The following is an 18,031-nucleotide window of genomic DNA, read 5'->3' as shown; positions in this document are numbered from 1 at the left end:
AGGGCAAGTACATTTTTAGGCCTTAGAATATGAATAGAGGCAAGAATGATTAGAAGAAAGGAACTAACATATACTGAAGAGTTCATATGGCTGACACTATGTTAGGGGCTTTGCACACATGATCCTCATAAAAACTCTTACTGCTAACTATTGTAAGCCCATTATAAAAGAAAGCTTTAATAAGGCTCAGAGAGGTTAAGTACCTTGCCTAAGGCCACACAGTAAGTGGCAGAGTTCAGAATCTAATTCCACAGACTTGCTAGTGTTTCCTTTTATAAAGTTCTTATTCACAATTTTGAAAAAAGGGAAGCTGGTGTCTCTACGCTTTTAAATTCATAAAAATCGTGTATAATTTTAGCAAGAAGAAATCTATTACATGAAATGAAGGTACAATTGTATCGTATCCCAATTTTACACGCATATGGTATTTTAACATTTGCTAGCTATGAATTAGGACAGTTCCAAGGCAAAAACAACAGATTGGGGCAAGCCCAATTAGACTGTTTTTCTGCATCATGTTAAAGGCAGTCCCTTAGGATGATGTAATATACTAGGAGAAACCAAATATTTTTTTCTAAATTTGTTTATCCAGAAGAATCTCTTTACCATTAAAGTAATACTGCTCATTGTTGCCTGTGCAGGCACACCTTCTCCAAACATTTTTTGGGTCATCACATAGATATAATGACAGAATGTAACGATTTAGAATGATGTATAAGAGGGTAGAAACTGACCTCTTTCTTTTATGTCTTTCCTTAGAAATTTTAAGAGTTAATGGAATGGGTAAAGCAAAGTAGGTTATTATGAGCGCCTTGAGTCATGGACAGACTGGAATGAGAACCAAGGTGAAGGAGGACTCAGCATCTTGCCTGTAGTCTTGTCCCAGCAGCCGCAATCCACAGTCTCACTTTTGAAGCCCTCTCTCCTATGCATCCCCTGCTAGTAAGAACTTCCCTTCTCCCACTAGATAGTATTCCCATGACCTTTTGTTGATATTGTATTACCCTGTCCTCTTTACTTGATCAGAGCTCCTGGAAAATTGGAAAGTGGTGAAAAAGAAGGAGAAACACACCACGCGTGTCATGACAACAATAGCCGAAACCTACATAACATTTTACAGCTTACAAAATACTGTTTCTCAAAATGGGGTTCCTGGGGGACTTGTCTTAGATTCCCAGGGAAAAGCTAAAATGCAGATTCCTTGTTCCCCCCCTATACCTGATGAATCAGAATCTCAGTGGAGGGGAGGGAGGGATGGGTGGAACTCAGGAATCTAAAACTTAAAACTCTCTTCCGATGATTTTTTAATATATACCAAAATTATAACCATTGTCTTATAAAATATTTTCATATATGTTACTGTTTTGTATTGTTCAAGAGCCCTCTGTGCTAGGTAATTATTAATATATACCCATTTTACAGATGAGGTGATTGGAACGTGCAAAAGTTACTTGCCTGAGGAGACACAGCTAATTAGCTGTAGAGCTCTGAGTAGCACCCAAGTCTTTTGCCTTGGCCACATGGTCTGTGACCCCTCCCCACACCATGAGGCCTCTGTTGAATGGATTTAACAGAGGATATAACAGTGGAGGATAATACAGGGTTCAAATTCTTTCATGCTTTGGTTTTGGACTTAAAAATTCATCACCAAACCCGAAGTCACATAGATTGCCTCCTATGTTTTCTTCCAGAAGTTTTACAGTTTTCCATGTTACATTTAGGTCTATGATCCATTTTGAGTTAATCTTTGTGAAAAGTGTAAGCTCTGGGTCCAAGTTCATTTTTTGGTACATGGACATCCAATTGTCTCAGCGTCATCTGTGGAAAAGACTATCCCTTCTTCACAGAATTGCCTTTGCTCCTTTGTCAAAGAGCTTTGATCCTTGTTGTAAAAGTACTTTACTTCTATTCTCCTTTTTAAAAGGCAGCCAGGGGCTTCCCTGGTGGCGCAGTGGTTGAGAGTCCGCCTGCCGATGCGGGGGATGCGGGTTCGTGCCCCGGTCCGGGAAGATCCCAACATGCCGCGGAGTGGCAGGGCCGGTGAGCTATGGCCGCTGAGCCTGTGCGTCCGGAGCCTGTGCCCCGCAACGGGAGAGGCCACAACAGTGAGAGGCCCGCGTACCGCAAAAAAAGGCAGCCAGGTCAGTCCTAAATGTAATGACTATTTGTTTAGGATTAGGACCCCATCCTTTTAGGAAGGAACATGAGGTAATTTGTAGATGAGAATATGACCTAAACCCCCTAAGGGTGAATTGGAACAGAATCCATCCGTACTGAGGTTTGTGGCCCTGGATTAGAGATAGAAAAACCAGGTTCTAGACCTGACTCCACCATTCACATTTTGGGCTTGTCTCCTTCACTGGAAAACTGGGGGGATATTACAAAACATATGCTTACTTATCATATGATTAGTAAGGTAATTACTAATAAGGTTACTCATCATAGGATTCTGCTTCGAGGGCCCCAGATCATAATAAGGGTAGTGAAACTTCCATCTGGAAAAGGGTTTCCCATTCTGGCAGCAAGCTTGTTCTTTCAGAACTGACTCATGAGGATTCACTGCATTTCTTGCGGCTGATCTATGATACCCACGTCGCTTCACCAGTCCCAGAGAGCAGAGGCCTAAGACACATGCAGAGACCTGATCATGCAATCTTCCTGAATACCCCCTGCCTGCGGCTTACGTCCCAGACCCATCACATCCTGAGCCTGTGTAGCCATCCCTCCTAGCCCCATGTTTTCATTTCTGACACTGAGGTGTCTTTGTTTACTTATCCCAGCTGGGATCAGGAATGTTTCTTTCTTTCTTGGAGATACAGGATCCGTTCAGCCTCTCTTCTCTCCTTCTCAATCTCTCCTTCCAACTCCCTCTGCCCAAGGCTGACCACACTCCCTCACTCTCAAGAACACACAGCTTATCTATTTTCCATGTTTAAGGCAGCCAAAGGCTTTAAAAGATAATGAAAATCTCTCAACTGCACTGTTGAGTTGCAAAGAATTTGCTAGATTTGCTGGCACAGAGAGTTACAGGAATGTTCTTCTAGTACTTTGTGGTCTGGAATCCCTGGAGGGTCAGGAAGCTACAGGAAACACAGACATGTGAAAATAATTATACTATAGCAAGGGGTGTGTTGGCTCTTTGGGGAATGAGGGGGAGAGGCATCATATACTTCTTGCAGAAGAGGGGACAGTTGGGTCTCACAGGATGGTGAGGAGGTCAACAACAGGCCTAGACTGGGAGTGGGGGTGAAGGGATCCAGGCAGGGGTGGCACCAGGTACAGAGGAAGGGAAGCATCAAAAAGCGTGCCATTTTGGATGTGGACAGATCAGCCCTACCCACAGATGGGCAAGTTGCCTTAGCTGGTTTGGCTGGCTGGGCGGGTGCCCCTCCCCCCACCACCACCATCTTCCACGTGTGTCCTTCCTGAGCCTGCTCTCTTCTTAACACTCCGGAAATCAATCATACTCTGTCAAGACTAGAGAGATAAGCATGCCTTGCCGTCTAGCACCAGCAGGACAAGACCTTCAGTGCAGCTGAAGCATAGACTGTGCTTAAGGGCAGCCAGAAGTAAGGAGAGAAAGGACTGGTGGGAAATGAAAGTTGAAGGATCCTTCCACCCAGGTCATGGGGGCAGGAAAAGGACCTTGCCTAGCCCTGGGTTCTTCTTCTATCTTACGGCGCAGCTCCAAGGAGGAAGCCACGCACCCCGTGTGCTGGGGGGATCTGAAGGAAGCACGTGGATTGCTGCGCTCATCCAGCGATGGCAGTGACTTTTAGGAACCGAATGGCTGGCACCCTGATCTTGGATTTCCCAGCCTCCAGAACTGGGAGAAATCAGTGTTTGTCATTTAAGCCACCCAGTCTATGGTACTTTGCTATGGCAGCCCCAATTCACTAAGACAATAAGGAATTCGGAAAGAGTGACGTGTTTGCAGAAACCATAAAATGCTGTTTCAAATCTACTGCACTTGAGAGGCAGAGAGGACAAGAAGGCAGTTGGATATATTGGGCTGAAGCTCAGCTGTGAGTCAGTGTAGATGAAGGGGCAAATGAGTCACTGAGCGCTCTGGGAAGATAGATACGCTGTTAAGGGGATATTCTTAATGCAGAGCAACAAATATTTTACCATGCCCTGGTTAAGCACTGTAGGGCATGCAAAGATGAATTCTGCATAGGCTTCTATCTTAAGGAGCCTACTTTGTTTTAATTATGGCCATGGACTCAGGTCCAATATGTACAAAAAGTATTTCTAAGAAGTATTGCTGAAGTAAGGTGTAAAATTAATGTCTACAAGTTTAGGTCTGTTTCCCTGGCTTTCTCTGAGGTTTGACATATAAGTACGTACCCCTTTTGTTTTCATTCTTTTTTTTTCTTCGGATTACTTATGAGATTAAACCAAATTCTAGGATATGATAAACATGAGAATTGATTTACTTGCTCTTTATTTTCTATCTTACTTTATGCTTAAACATAACATGGCTAAATCATAGCTGTGCAAAAAATGAAGGGTGCATCTTTACGAAAATCTCCAATCTCAGGAATTAAAGTGGAGAGAGAATGGAGGAAGGTTAACACAGTTGACTTACTTTTTAGAGCAAAACACCTTTTAAAAAGATATTTTCCTGTATGTTGGTTAACTATTTTTAGGTAAACACACACACACAGAGACACACGCAGCTACAGTCTCTCAATTGACTGCTAAAGCTTATGAAATGTGCAGTAAATATTTAAGAAAATGCTTAAAATATTTAAGAAAATATTTAAACATTTAAGTAAATATTTAAGGAATATTCTAAAATATATGAATTTGCATGAAGGACAACTGCAGGACTGCTGTACGCTCCTTTAGAAATTAAACTTTGGAATAAAAGATAAAATTTTAGAATTTGAATTTAATAGGCATGCTAAAAGTGCTGATATGCACTTTATAGCATCACAAATTGAGAAACGGTAATTTAAAGCAAGTAATGGTATCTTGTTTCACCAGAAATTTGTATATTTTGTCAATAATTTTGTAATATCTTAGAAAATCTCAAAGTATGAGATTTCTTATTGAAAAAAATTCAGATACAGTGGATTCATATAGAAAATTTGTCTTTGGTCTCTTTATTTAAACATTTTAATTCCTCTTTAATCACATTTTAGCCTGTGGCATACACGTAACACATTTTGTTCTTCCCCCAGAAACTGATGTGTTTACTCTTTTATGGACTCAAAGGGGCTTTTCAAATTAACTTCAATTTTTATGGCCCCTTTTTCATATCCCATGTGTGAATTTACTGTGCAGACTTATGAATGATGGAACCACCTTCAGCAGCTGACTATCGAATTGCTTTGCTTGGGTGAGTATAGAAAACCTTTGGCAATGTGGTTCGGACCCGAGTTTAGCACTTAAGCGAAACTTTTTAGAACTGGCCAGGATATAAATCAATATGAAGGAGGCACCTGAACGCAAAAACACATTTTTAAAAATTCATTAAAAATTATTTTCAATTAAGTTTCTACGACCGAAGTTCATCTCTCTTGAACAAATTAGTTCCCTTTTTAAGTTTTATCTTTTCAAGTATCTATTGTGTCAGTGCTCAAGGTAGAACTCTAAGTAAAATTACAATTTTAAAACCTTTTGGGCAATGATTCCAATTAATATAATTAATATTTTAGCAAAATGTCATGGGCTGTAATTGAAAGAAATCATCTGGGTCTGAAGAGTACCTACTGAGGGCAGCCCTATTAAGATTAATTCTGAGGTGGGTAAATTAATTTCCTGGACTTGCAAAGCAGCAAAGGGAAGCTTTTCCCTCTTCAGAAACCTGGAGGGGTTGGTCTTTGGCCCTGTTGAGGCCCAAGGACTATCTGGGCTGATTACCATACATATAATTAAAGTGCATCAGCTAGAAAGGCAGAGCCAGTTCTATTTGGCTCCGAACTACTGTGAAATAATTTTTCTGTCTACATTATTTACCGTGTGCGTGTGTGTGTGTGTGTGTGTGTGTGTGTGTGTGTGTGTGTGTGTGTGTGTGTGTGTGTGTGTGTGTGTGTGTGTGGCGGAGGGGAGTCTAGTTTCCCTTAATATCATTCCGCTGCCTTCTTGGGATTCGTGCTTCCTCTCCTAGCAGACACCAAAGAGTAGACAAGATTTCCCTAGCATTCAAACTAGATTTTCTTTCCGTTCATATCACCATTTTCAAGACACATTTTTCATCACCTGGTAAGAAACACTGTAAATAATTGAGGTGATCCATCAAGAGACCCATTCTTGATAATGAAAAATTGCATAACTCAGTAGAAGTCAATTAAAAACCACGAACTTCACAACCCTTTGCTCAGTGAAGATTTATTATTATAGAGGCATTTAATACAATCGATTATGGGGTCAAAATTTTTTTAAGTTCTAAAAAGTCAGTTAAATCTTGACAATAAACTTAAGATTTACACAATATCAAAGTATATTAGTTCTTCAAAATGAAAAGTTTTTTCTTTTCCCTCCTTTAACACAAAATGTCTGAGATGTTCAGGATTTTAAAACCACACGAGAAACAACAATCCACGGCGAGATTTTTTTTTTCCTTTGTAGGTTTTAAATGATTCTTACTCTTTGGTTGTGCCTATACAATGAAAAGTAGACAACAAATTAAATGAGGTAAGTCAGGATATTTTTCTCTGTTAAACCAAATATCTGAATAATTAGAACTACCTACAAAATGACTCAAAATGTTTTTGTTACCTGGTTACTTGGTTAGGACACAGCCAAAATTTAATAGAATGAACTATCTTATACAACTGCATATAATTAAGAAAAAATAAACAGTGACTTTGTTTCTTTAGAGACATCCAATGCTGTGTGAGTGGCCAAGGGGAAAATGCCAAGTCTCTCAAATGTAACATGCATAATACTTTTCTTGCCTTTTAGTGGTTTTCCATGGCCCACATATGAAATTAATTAAGGAGCAACACCTATCTTCAAAAATCAAAAATACTTATTTTGAGGTACCTAGTCTCCCAGCATAAGTTTAAAGTGTGCTTAGATTTAGGTGGGATATGGTACTCAGGCCTGACAGACGCCTAACTCCAGCCAACAGAGCACATGTGACTTGCTTCCTACTGAAATTAAACTGCCAAATAAAAAGGAGGGATTGTCCCCTTTCTTAATAACAACGAACGCAATCGTTAGAATTCTTCAGGTTTGGAATTCGAGCACAGCTCTTGTGTTTTCCTCTTGATGTGTGACAAGAATGAGTAATATCAAAAATAAAAATAAACCTCATTTAAACAAGCAGTCCTCTGACTTTATAAGCCTCAACATCAAATACATCAAATTCTAAAACTACCTAAGACCCGTGAAATGTCAAAGCTGAGGGGATGACACGCTGGAGACAGGGGACAGACTTTTTAAATCTTTCAATTTTTTTGAAACTATTAGCATTAACTTTGTTCATTTCTGTTGAGATATTGCCACTTCAACTGACTACGAGAAGCCACATTTCATATTCATATAAATATTTGACTTTGACCTCATAAAAAGTCCCTTGGGTCTATAATACTTTTATTCTTGTATAACCTAAAACAAATCCTTTCCTTTTAAAAATCAAACAGACCACGTTACACACACAGTTGACTATTTACAAAGCACCCAATTAAATCCTACTTAATTCTCTCTCACTCTAAAAATTCCATCTAACTGGTGGGTAGAGTACTGATCACATTAAATGCATAATGCTCACAAGCCCTGAAAGTCCTATCTAACCTAGAAAACACTACCTTCCTTAAAGAGAAAAGAAAGTCTTAAAAATAAGTGTAAGGTTTTGAAGAAATGAGACCAGAAATCACAGTACAAGACAGATAAATCTACTTTAATATTCACATGTAAAAGTTACACATCACAAGAGATTGGACAGTAGTTTAGCAGTTAACTAACATAGCTATAGTGAAAATCATTTTTATAAAAAAATAATCTAGATGCGGTCATCAGAATTTTTGGTCTACTTAAAGTTAATGTTTGAAGATCGACTTTTACCCCTGCTTGAAGGATTTGCCATTATGCCTTTCGAATTTTTTTCTCCCACTGTTGCCTATTAATATTCTTTGGAGGAAGGAAAGCAGAAAGTGTTCATTTCCAAGAGTTTGTCCTTTGGTAGCAAGCAGAGAACATTTTTCATTTCTATGATTTAAATAGTCTGTACAGACATGAAACTTAGTGACATTAAGCTTTAGTGTAAAATGAAGAATGATAAGTATTTTTTCACTTTGATTAAAACAGTAGATTTCCTAAACTCATAAGGATCCAAGCATTTCCCCATCCTGTAAGCAAAATCATTCAGAATCCATTTTGACCTCAGTTAAAAAACAAAAAACACACACTTACTCTTTATATATTACACTATCAAACCCTGTACTTAAAAACTGATAAAGCATATTATCAACATGTATGCTTCAAATACAAAGATTTCAATCTAGGTTAAAGAAAACACATTTGAATGGACTCAGAACAAGTTTATTTTGTGATTAAACATCTCATGCAGTCATGCAGGACCACTAGCTATAACTGTTACTTCCGAGTCTACAGGACACTGGGCAAAACAAAAACAAATTAAAAGCCAGGCCAAACAGAAAAGACATTCAAGATACCAAGAGCTCTTCAACTGAGCTGGAAAATAATTTTCCAAAAGAAATATTCCCATAGATTAAAAAAAACACACACATAATATTTACAAAAAAATATTTAATTAAAAATATCTTATAATTACAGTAGTCTATTAAAGCATATACTTTCTCACACTTATAGAACATCTCTATATATACACGGTATGAAATGTCACTCAGTTATCTATACAATATGTAACATTCCTGCAGGGAATAGAAAGTTCCCTGCCCCCTTATAATCATCTATTTTAAACAATAGATGTAAAAAAAAAATATCTACAATGCTCTTGTATATTAGTAAAGCTTCAAAACAAAAATTGAGCTCCTTGGTCACAAAGTAGGTTTCTAAAAGTCGGATTTGCTCTTGATCTTTTATCAGTCCTGTCACACTTAAGCTTAAAAGTTTAACTGCACCTCCAAAAAACACAGAAATGTACAATTCACAGCGGTTATAAATGAGACGAAAGAGAATACGTATGTAGAATGTTTATGAACGTGCAAAAAAAAAAAAGGATGAAAGTTTTATTTTTCTTCCCTCTCTCTCTTGGAATGACGAGTGAAACGTTTCTAGGATTTGCTGATGTTTTTTTCCTTTCCTCCGGTGGCTTTTTCTCTAACTTCTGCTCTTCCCCCTCCCTTTCTTGTGCTCCTGGCTCGGGCTCAGGCGGCCGCACACCTGTGGAAGAGGAATGAATAGAGGGGGTGTGTGAACCTTCCCGCTGCAGACTAACTGGCGCCACCGACCAAACTCAAGACATGCTTGATCAACAACCCAAAACAAACCACCGGGTCAGACTACACTCGCAGTCCGCCGCCCGGCCAGGCGCCGAGCAGGCAGCTGCGGGCCCCCGGGAAGCCCGAAGAGGGGATCCGAACTCCCGGGCCCTCCCTGCGTCCTCCTTCGTGGGTGTCAGAGTGCACGGGGGGGGGGGGGGGCATCGGGCACCACGCCCACGAGGGTACCCTCCCTCGGCGGGGAGAGGGCAGTAAGAGCCCGCCGGTCGCTGGGGGCGGCACGGGGGGTGGCGGGAGCGTGAGCTGATCCTTCTCCATTTAGAGTGAACCCCCAGCTGCTGAAGCTAAGCTTCACTTACTAACTGGGTGGCAGGGAGAGAGGGGGGGTGTCCACCTCCTTGGGAATTTGCCCTCAGAAATGCTGGAGGCAAAGAACGCCGCTGTGGAAGGCGCCGGGGACGGGCGTCTCTGGCGACCGGCCACACGAGAAGGGAAACGCGCGCTCACCTGGACAGCTAGGCTCAGCGGCACAAAATGCTGTCGCCCTGCTTGTTCACCGCGCCGGCCTGGAACAGCAACGAACACCAAGGGAAAGGTGAGCAGGCGCGAACAACGCACTCGCCACGGTCTTCCTTGATTCGTTCTCGGAACCCAGGCTGGCCCGCCGACGCCCCCATCCCAGCCTACAGCCCTGGGGACGCCCCCTTCCCCGAGCACAGGCTAGACCTGACAGCCCACGGTGCGCACAGCCCTAGTCCCGCCCCGCGCATTCACCCGGCCTGTGCTCGCTGCACCCAGCCCGCCGCTGGCGGCCCCCGGCGCCGGAGGAGCAGGAGGGTGCAATTGTCATTCTCGCCCCTGCCCCGAGGAAACGGGAGTGCCCGCGTCCCACCACCCCGCCACCGCCCTCCTGGACTCCCACGGGGTCCGCCCCGGGCCGGCAGCCGGCCTCTCACCGGGTCGGTGTTGAGCGCCGTGAGCGGGGTCCGCGGCGGCGCGGCCGGACAGGTCCCGGCCGGGTGGTGCGGCGGCGCCGGCGGCGGCGGCTGCCTCAGCAGAGCCGGGTGCGTCTCCAGCGCCAGCTGCAGGTCCAGAATGTAGTCGATAACGTGCTGCAGGATCTCCACTTTGCTCACTTTCTTGTTGGGCGGGATGGTGGGCACCAGCCTCCGCAGGCGGCTGTAGCAGTCGTTCATATCGCACTGCAGGCAGAGCGCCGGCTCGTCGGCCGCCGCCTCGGCCGCCTTGCAGCGCGCTGCCGCCGCCGCGGCCGCCGCCGCCGCGGAGCCGCCCAGGCTGTGGCCGTGCTCGGCCAGGCAGCGCAGCGCCAGCTCCCCGCCGCCGCAGCCCGACGGCGCCTTACGGCCCGAGGGGCGCACCGGGCTCACCGCCTTCATCGCGCGCGCCCTGCGCGAGCGGACCCGGTGGGGCGAGCGAGGGAGGCAGGCAAGCTCCAGGCCCCCGCCCGCGACCGGCTCCGCTCCTCTTGCCTTTGCGCCCCGCGCGCTCGGTCCGCGCTTGGGGCACCGCGAAGCTCCCGGCGATCCCGCGCCCAACAATTGACAGGAGGGTCGCTCCGGGTTTTGCGAGGGGATCTCTGCTCAATGGGCGACACTCGGCCGAGACCAAAAGGCAAGAAAAATCAAAAGCACCGGAAGGAAAGCAGCCCACCGGGTTCCCTAGTCACTCCCTTCGGACCTCCAACCCGACCGCCGCCGCTCCGCTCCCCCTAGCCCAAGGTTTCCCCGCTCCGGTAACCGACCCACAACCGCACCTCCGCTACGCTCTCGCACGGCCCGCCGCGCAGCTGTATTTATAAGCCGCGCGCCCCGGGGGCGGGGCCAACGCGTTGGCCGTGTCGCCGGGCGAGGGAGCAGAGCTGGGCTGGGCTCGCGGGCGGGTGCGCGGAGGGAGGCGACGAAGGCTGGGGCTCCGGGAGATGCTGGGGGGCGGGAGCTGGGCAACCCGAGTGGAGGGGTGGGCGGGGTTCTGGAGTGGCCAGCCAATCAGGCGGACGGTGCCACCTCAGGGAATGGCGCTCGGGCCAATGGGAAGGGCACTCCATTCCGTCAACGCCGTGGGTGGGGGCTCTGAGAAAAGAGAGCTGGGTGGGAGTCGGGCCAAGCTGGTGAGTGCCTTAGGGAGGGGAAAAGAGAGGGAGAAGTTCCTGCGAAGAACTGCGGGAATGTGCGGCTGGAATTTACTCTACCCCCGGCTTAGGCGGCTGAGGGAGCGCTGGGCCCTGCTCGAGGCTCTCCTGTCACTCCGAACAGCGCGGCACCCAGGGACCCTCCGCCACCAGTCACTCCATCCCTGGGATTCCAGCGCCTTAAGAAGGACGCTGTTCAAGAAGGCACGTTCGTTCTCCTCTCTATTTTTCCCCTCCATTTCTTTATTCGCCTTTTCACAATTGCCGAAACCATAATGATGGAATGGAATGCGGAGGCTTTCCGTTCCTGTTTTTAAAACGTTAAAGCTTAGGGGGAAAGAAAAAGAAAAAAGAAAAAGAAGGCCAAATGCAGATTTTTGGTGAAGGGACGTGTAAGTAAAACCAAAACGTCGTAGGGTTTTTCTTTTACCCATCTAGATGCAAAAGTGGGCTCAAGAAATGCAGTTGCCTTCAGCATTAAATTAGGGCACGTAAATATTAAAAATGCATGGGCACGGAGTATTTAAAATTTCACCATGACATATAATATTAATCTGTTTTATGTAAAATTCATACCTGTGACTTAATGTAGGCCATTAATGCACTGCTTCACGTACCCCGCTTTAAATAAGATACTGAGAATGTCCAGAATCTCCTCCTTTTGCAACGAAGCATTAAAATTCACACTTCCAGTCCCTGGAGTCCTGCTTGGGCCCCACCCTGCAGAAAAGTCTGCTAATTAAAGACGTTTCTGTGTTAGATTTCTAATGGGAAAGCTGTCCTTCAATGGCTCAAAACAAAATTGCACAATGAACTTTGATAGGGCCTTGTGTGTACTCTGCAAGAAAAACTTGAGCCCTTCAGATAAGAAATGAGCATAAAAACTCTGTCAGTGGGGACATGAATTTTGTGTGCCTTTACCCTGCAAACTTCCCACCTTTAGACAAGCTGGGAGATGAATTAACTCAAGAATTTTCTTAATTTATATACATGATATGGATTGATGCCTTCATTTTTATAGATAATTGAAAGAAAGAGATATGGACCTCATTTCTTCTTGTCTACCCTCTGTAAGGAAACCCTCCCTTCCTTCCCAGAACAGAAATACCTGAATCAGGCAGGAATTTTGTTTAACCACGTGGGTACTTTATGACTATTGCATTGCTATTTCCCCAGAGCACATTCCTTTTTCCTGATGAAGTGAGGAGTGACCTTTTAATGCTGGTTTCACAGGTAGATGCAACAACCCTCCTCTCCCCTAATCCTTATGCATTAAGGCCTCCGATAATTGTTGGGAAGCGAGTGACAGTCTCATTTACTCATGAGCATACCTAGATGGTCTACATACACACTTATCAAGAAAAGCAGAATTAGAAAACCCAAAAGAAGGCTCTCTTCTAAATACAGGCATAGTTTTATATAGGCTTAAATTGATATAAATACACACAGAGTGAATATTGTCAATTTTGATAGAAAGCTGGGCAAGGGAGCCCTGCTGGGTGTAAGCTATTCCCCTGGAGCCAATCACATCAGCATAGGTGATAATAATAAAAGGATATATGTACAGATGTTTTGTTCCATTGATTTTTTTTTTCCTCCTTCCTAGAGTTTAAAAACTGCTCCAAAATTTAAAACCTAAGATTATTCTCTGCTTGGCAAAATGTAAGTATGCTAATATGCCTAGGGCACACTCACACTTCAGAACTTTACGTGTCCTAGGTTGCTTAAAATTTAAGTTTGAAATAGGTGACACAAAGGGACAGTTGTATCCATCTTTTTGGACTTGGTGAAACCTCAGAGAGCCATGCCCTGGGTGTGGCCAGTGCCAGATACCAAAGTTTCAAGTTTTTGGGGGGTTGCTGTGTGTGTGACTGGCTTAAAGTCAGAAAGACTGAGTGACTTTGGGACTCTGGGGGGTAAGTTAAAGGAATGTACTCTGGCCACATGATCAAGAACACCCAGGAAAAATGTGATCTCCAAATCCTGCCAGCAGAGGAGGTAGAATCAGTTATTGTATCCCTCTTTGTGAAGGTGGGAAGGCAGGAAGATATTTAAAAAAAAAAAAAATCAAAGTTCTACATAAAACACGATACAGTGGAAAGAAGGTATACATCCTGTGCTTTTTGGCCCAGGAAACGAGAGTCCTCGGAGCTACACAGCGTTATGTTTTTGATTTTTAGACACAGTCACTTACATGACGTCAAAGCTAAAGTCACGAAAGACTCCAGGCACTGATAGTTCAAAACAAGAGGTTACTCAGCACTTGCCAGCTTTTGGAAAAACCTTACAAGCGACATTATTTCTGCCGTGTAGAAAAAGAAATTCAGTTTCCCACGACTCTTCCTTTTACTTCAAACTGCTTCCCTCGCGCTTGTAAAAGTAAGGCAGACCAGCCAAAAGCCCTTTGCCATGAAAGTGCTAGAGACTCCCAAAATGTACCTCAATGGGAAACGGGGGTGAAATATTCATAGGAGAATTGCTAGGGAGTCCTGGTGACCAGAGTCATGTGTACACCCCTCCTCCAGACAAAGGGGTCTGCAGCCCTTTCTGGGGTTGCTTTCTAGATGCTAATCAGACCCTCGCTGAACTGCAACACCCGGGCTCTTAGAATTCACAATCGCCCTGTGTTTACATGAAGCAAGGGTATCCAAGCATATTGTGCTATTCAGCCCAAATGCCTTTTTAGGACTTGATACTTCTTTCTCCATGGCCTGCAGTGAAACAGTGGGTGGGCTCAGGCTCACAGATAAACATGAGCGTTCCCATGCCTTGGTCCCTCTCTGGATGTAAGTGGTCACTGCACAAGGCACATGCATTCGTTCCGGGCATAAGAAACCCCTATGTACGCTGCTGCAGGAAAGTCCCTTGCTCCAAAAGAGTAAATTGGGCAATGAGGCAATTCAAACTCAAGGCTGCTTTATCTGGTACTAAGCATTACAGACTTACTTGTGCTACCCTTGGACTGCTGATACCAGTCCCGGAAACACTGATGACCTCTTGGTTTGCCCGGTCTTGGAAAAGGCTTATAGGAAGAAGACTTTATATACTGAACATAGCCGGGCAGTTGTGGCCATCAAAAATGCCTACTACAGGAGTTTTGAAAGGTAGTCTGTTGAAATAAGATGTAGGTGATTTTTTTAAAAGCTCTCTTCGGACTTCCCTGGTGGCGCAGTGGTTGAGAATCTGCCTGCCAATGCAGGGGACACGGGTTCGAGCCCTGGTCGGGGAAGGTCCCACATGCCACGGGAAAACTAGGCCTGTGAGCCACAACTACTGAGCCTGTGCGTCTGGAGCCTGTGCTGCGCAACAAGAGAGGAAGCGACAGTGAAAGGCCCGCGCACCGCGATGAAGAGTGGCCCCCGCTTGCCACAACTAGAGAAAGCCCTCACATAGAAACGAAGACCCAACACAGCCAAAAAAACCAAAAACAAAAAACAAAACCTCTCCTTAGACAGATTAAGGACAGAAAATGAGAAGACAAAGGTGTCATTTGTTTTTACCTTAAGAGTCATCAAGAACATGGGCTCGAAATCAGCCTGGGCTCCAGTTTTGGCTCCTTGATTTACTAGTTTTATATCATTAAGCTGGATTCTTAAATTCTTGTGCCTTTATATATGAAATGAAGATAAAACTATCTACTTCATAAGGTATTTATAATATATATGCAAACTTATGTAAAGTTTTTAGAGCAGTGTCTGGCATATAATGTGTGCAAAAAATGTTAACATTTATTATTATTTTTGGTAAATAGTTCTTCCCAGTTTGTGGCTTGTCTTTTCATTCACTCAATCTTTTGAGAGCAGAAGTTTTTAATTTTGATGATGTTCAGTTAATCAATTTGTTCTTTTAAGGATCATGCTTTTGGTATTGATCTATCTAAGAAATCTTTGCATAACCCAAGGTAACAAAGGTTTTCTCCTAGAAGTTTTATAATTTTTAGGTAGGGTTGGTTTCACAGTCCTGCAACTTATTCACTCACACAGGGTCCTGCTCATAGAAGGGCCCCATGCTTGGTTTAATGCTCAGCTATTAGCATTTTGAAATTCTCAGTAATTTCTGAACAAGGGGACCTGCATTTTCATTTTGCATTGGGCCCACGTGATATGTAGCCAGTGTTGGTTTTATGTGTAGGTCTATGATCTATTTTGAGGTTACTTTGGTATGTGGTTCAAGATATGGACTGAAGTTAATATTTTTGCATATGCATATCCAATTGTTCCATTGGACTGCCTTTGCACCTTTGTCAAATTTGGTTGTATATATGTATGGGTCTATTTCTGGCCTCTGAATTCTGTTCTGTTGGTCTATTTGTCTGTTTTTACACTCTGACCACACTGTCTTGATTACATAGCTTTATAATGTCTTGAAATCAGGTAGTGCTGATTGGCGGATCTTCCAGCTTTGTTCTTTCTCCAAGTTGTTTGGCTAATCTGGAGATGCTGCATTTCCATATGAATGTTAGAATCAGTTTGTGAATTTCTTCAAAAAAGGACTTGTACCCAAAATATATAAAGAACGTATACCCAGAATATGTAAAGAACTCTTAAAACTCAATAATAAGAAAACAAACAACCCAGTTAAAAAGTGGACGCAAGACTCGATCGGACAATCCAGTTAAGTAAGATATGCAAATGACGAATGAGCACATGAAAAGATGCTCAGCGTCACTGATCATTTGGGTCGCGCTTCAAAACTACAATGAGATACCACTTACACACTTGTCAGGACTGCTAAAATTAAAAAGGCTGACCATACTAAATACGGGCGAAGATGTGGAACAACTGGAACTCTCTACACTGCTCGTGGGAATGTAAACGGAGAAAAATCACTTTGGAAAACAGTTTAGCAGTTTATTAAAAAGTTAAACGTACACATATCATATGACCCATCCATTCCACTGCTAGGCATTTATCCAAGAGAGATAAAATCATATATCCAGGGGCCACGAAGGGACATGAGAATGATGGATGTGTTTATTATCTTGATTGTGGTAATGGTTTCACTGATACATAATACGTTGAAACTTATCAAGTTGTACATCATATCTGTATCTATACCTATTGTATGCCAATTATATCTCCATAGAACTATTTAAAAGTATTAATTTTAAAAATTAACGTTAGGATCTCAGAAGAGTCCCTTCCATGAATCCACCAGGGTTTGTTTTCTATCTTCCATAACGGCATTTTATAGTCTCACTCTTTCTCTCTCTTTTAAACTCTGTATCAAATTGCTCTCAAGCAGGCATTTCAGGATTAACTGCATTCTGGTGAGATGCCCTCCAAAGCAGGCATGAGACATATACTGCGTCAATGTATCAGCTGTCACGGTTATGCATGAACATATTCAGTCACTTGCCAGAAGTGGATTCTGCTAAAACCACATCCACTCCTCCCTGTTTTGTATTGTTCTGATGTGACAGGGATTTGAGGTTCTGAGGAGGACTCAGCCTGATTATTTGGAATACTTTTCCCTTTTGCAAAAACTAAAGCTATGTTCTGGACTCTCATCTCCATGCTTCACCCCGGTTGTGACCTCTTCTGTCTCAATTACCCCAAATTAGCAGCTGCCGTGGGACAGATGCACACTGAGTGGAGAAGATAAGCAGCCTCATCGTTCTGTTTTCAGGATGGCCTAGGATTTTTTCCTCTTCCCCATTTCCTTCCCAAGAAAATAAACAATCTAACAGGATTAAATGCATTCATTTCCAGAGCAGGGAGCAAAAATTCCCAATAGGCACCATATTTTTGCCTTTAAAATCCTGTGGCTCAATCTGTAGCCTCAGCTTCTCCATCTGGCAAAAGAAGGGATTTACAGGGATGGAGTGAGGATTAGCTGCTTTGAAAGCCCCAGAGGAAAGGCAGTAAGTAAACAATAGGGGGCAGTATACTTGCGCATAATAGATACTCAATGTCCATTAATGTCTGTGCCATTAGTGAAAGGGGCTTGTAATAGGTAAAATGGTTATGAAGATGCCAAAGAGACCAAGTTCCTGCTTTAGCTTATCGTTATGCTTTAGCCTTTTGAGAAATTCAAAACAAAATTTATTTATTCGTTTGTTTGCTTATTTATTACTTAAAAATTCGTGCCAGTAAATTTATTTATTTATTTATTTATTTTTTGCGGTACGCGGGCCTCTCACTGTTGTGACCTCTCCCGTTGCAAAGCACAGGCTCCGGACGTGCATGCTCAGCGGCCATGGCTCACGGGCCCAGCTGCTCCGCGGCATGTGGGATCTTCCCGGACCAGGGCACGAACCCGCATCTCCTGCATCGGCAGGCGGACTCTCAACAACTGCACCACCAGGGAAGCCCTAAATATTTATCTATATATTCCTCTGCTGCATTCTTTCTTGGAGCAGGTAATAATGTGAGACTTTGCCAAGAAATGTTCTGCTCATAGCACAAATCATTGCTAGACTTAAGTGATGGAGGGGTTTTGTTATATTTCCCTTTCTTTTAAAGTGAACACAAAATAATCTCAGAATATAGAAAGAGCACAATTA

General features: G+C 43.5%; 1 protein-coding gene across 1 annotated transcript; it reads right to left on the bottom strand.

Annotated features, from left to right (window-relative positions):
* Positions 1–6,665: 6,665 nt before the first annotated feature.
* Positions 6,666–11,184, bottom strand: ID4 (inhibitor of DNA binding 4). The gene is made up of 3 exons (XM_060023568.1): positions 10,334–11,184; positions 9,885–9,943; positions 6,666–9,318 (listed from the first exon to the last, which is right to left on the bottom strand). Exons 1-2 carry the CDS (start codon positions 10,772–10,774, stop codon positions 9,899–9,901), a joined length of 486 nt encoding a protein of 161 aa, XP_059879551.1. The 5' UTR covers positions 10,775–11,184; the 3' UTR covers positions 6,666–9,318; positions 9,885–9,898.
* Positions 11,185–18,031: the final 6,847 nt, after the last annotated feature.

This window comes from Delphinus delphis, chromosome 10 (assembly GCF_949987515.2).
Source record: "Delphinus delphis chromosome 10, mDelDel1.2, whole genome shotgun sequence".
Classification (NCBI taxonomy): Eukaryota; Metazoa; Chordata; class Mammalia; order Artiodactyla; family Delphinidae; genus Delphinus; species Delphinus delphis.
This window is presented reverse-complemented; position numbering and strand designations above follow the sequence as displayed.

Bases quoted from the DNA above. Each gene is read 5' to 3' on its own strand.
- ID4 (XM_060023568.1), bottom strand. From the start codon at position 10,774: ATGAAGGCGGTGAGCCCGGTGCGCCCCTCGGGCCGTAAGGCGCCGTCG. The intron at 9,944-10,333 runs GTGAGAGGCCGG...TTGCTGTTCCAG, and splicing joins CGGCGCTCAACACCGACCCG to GCCGGCGCGGTGAACAAGCA.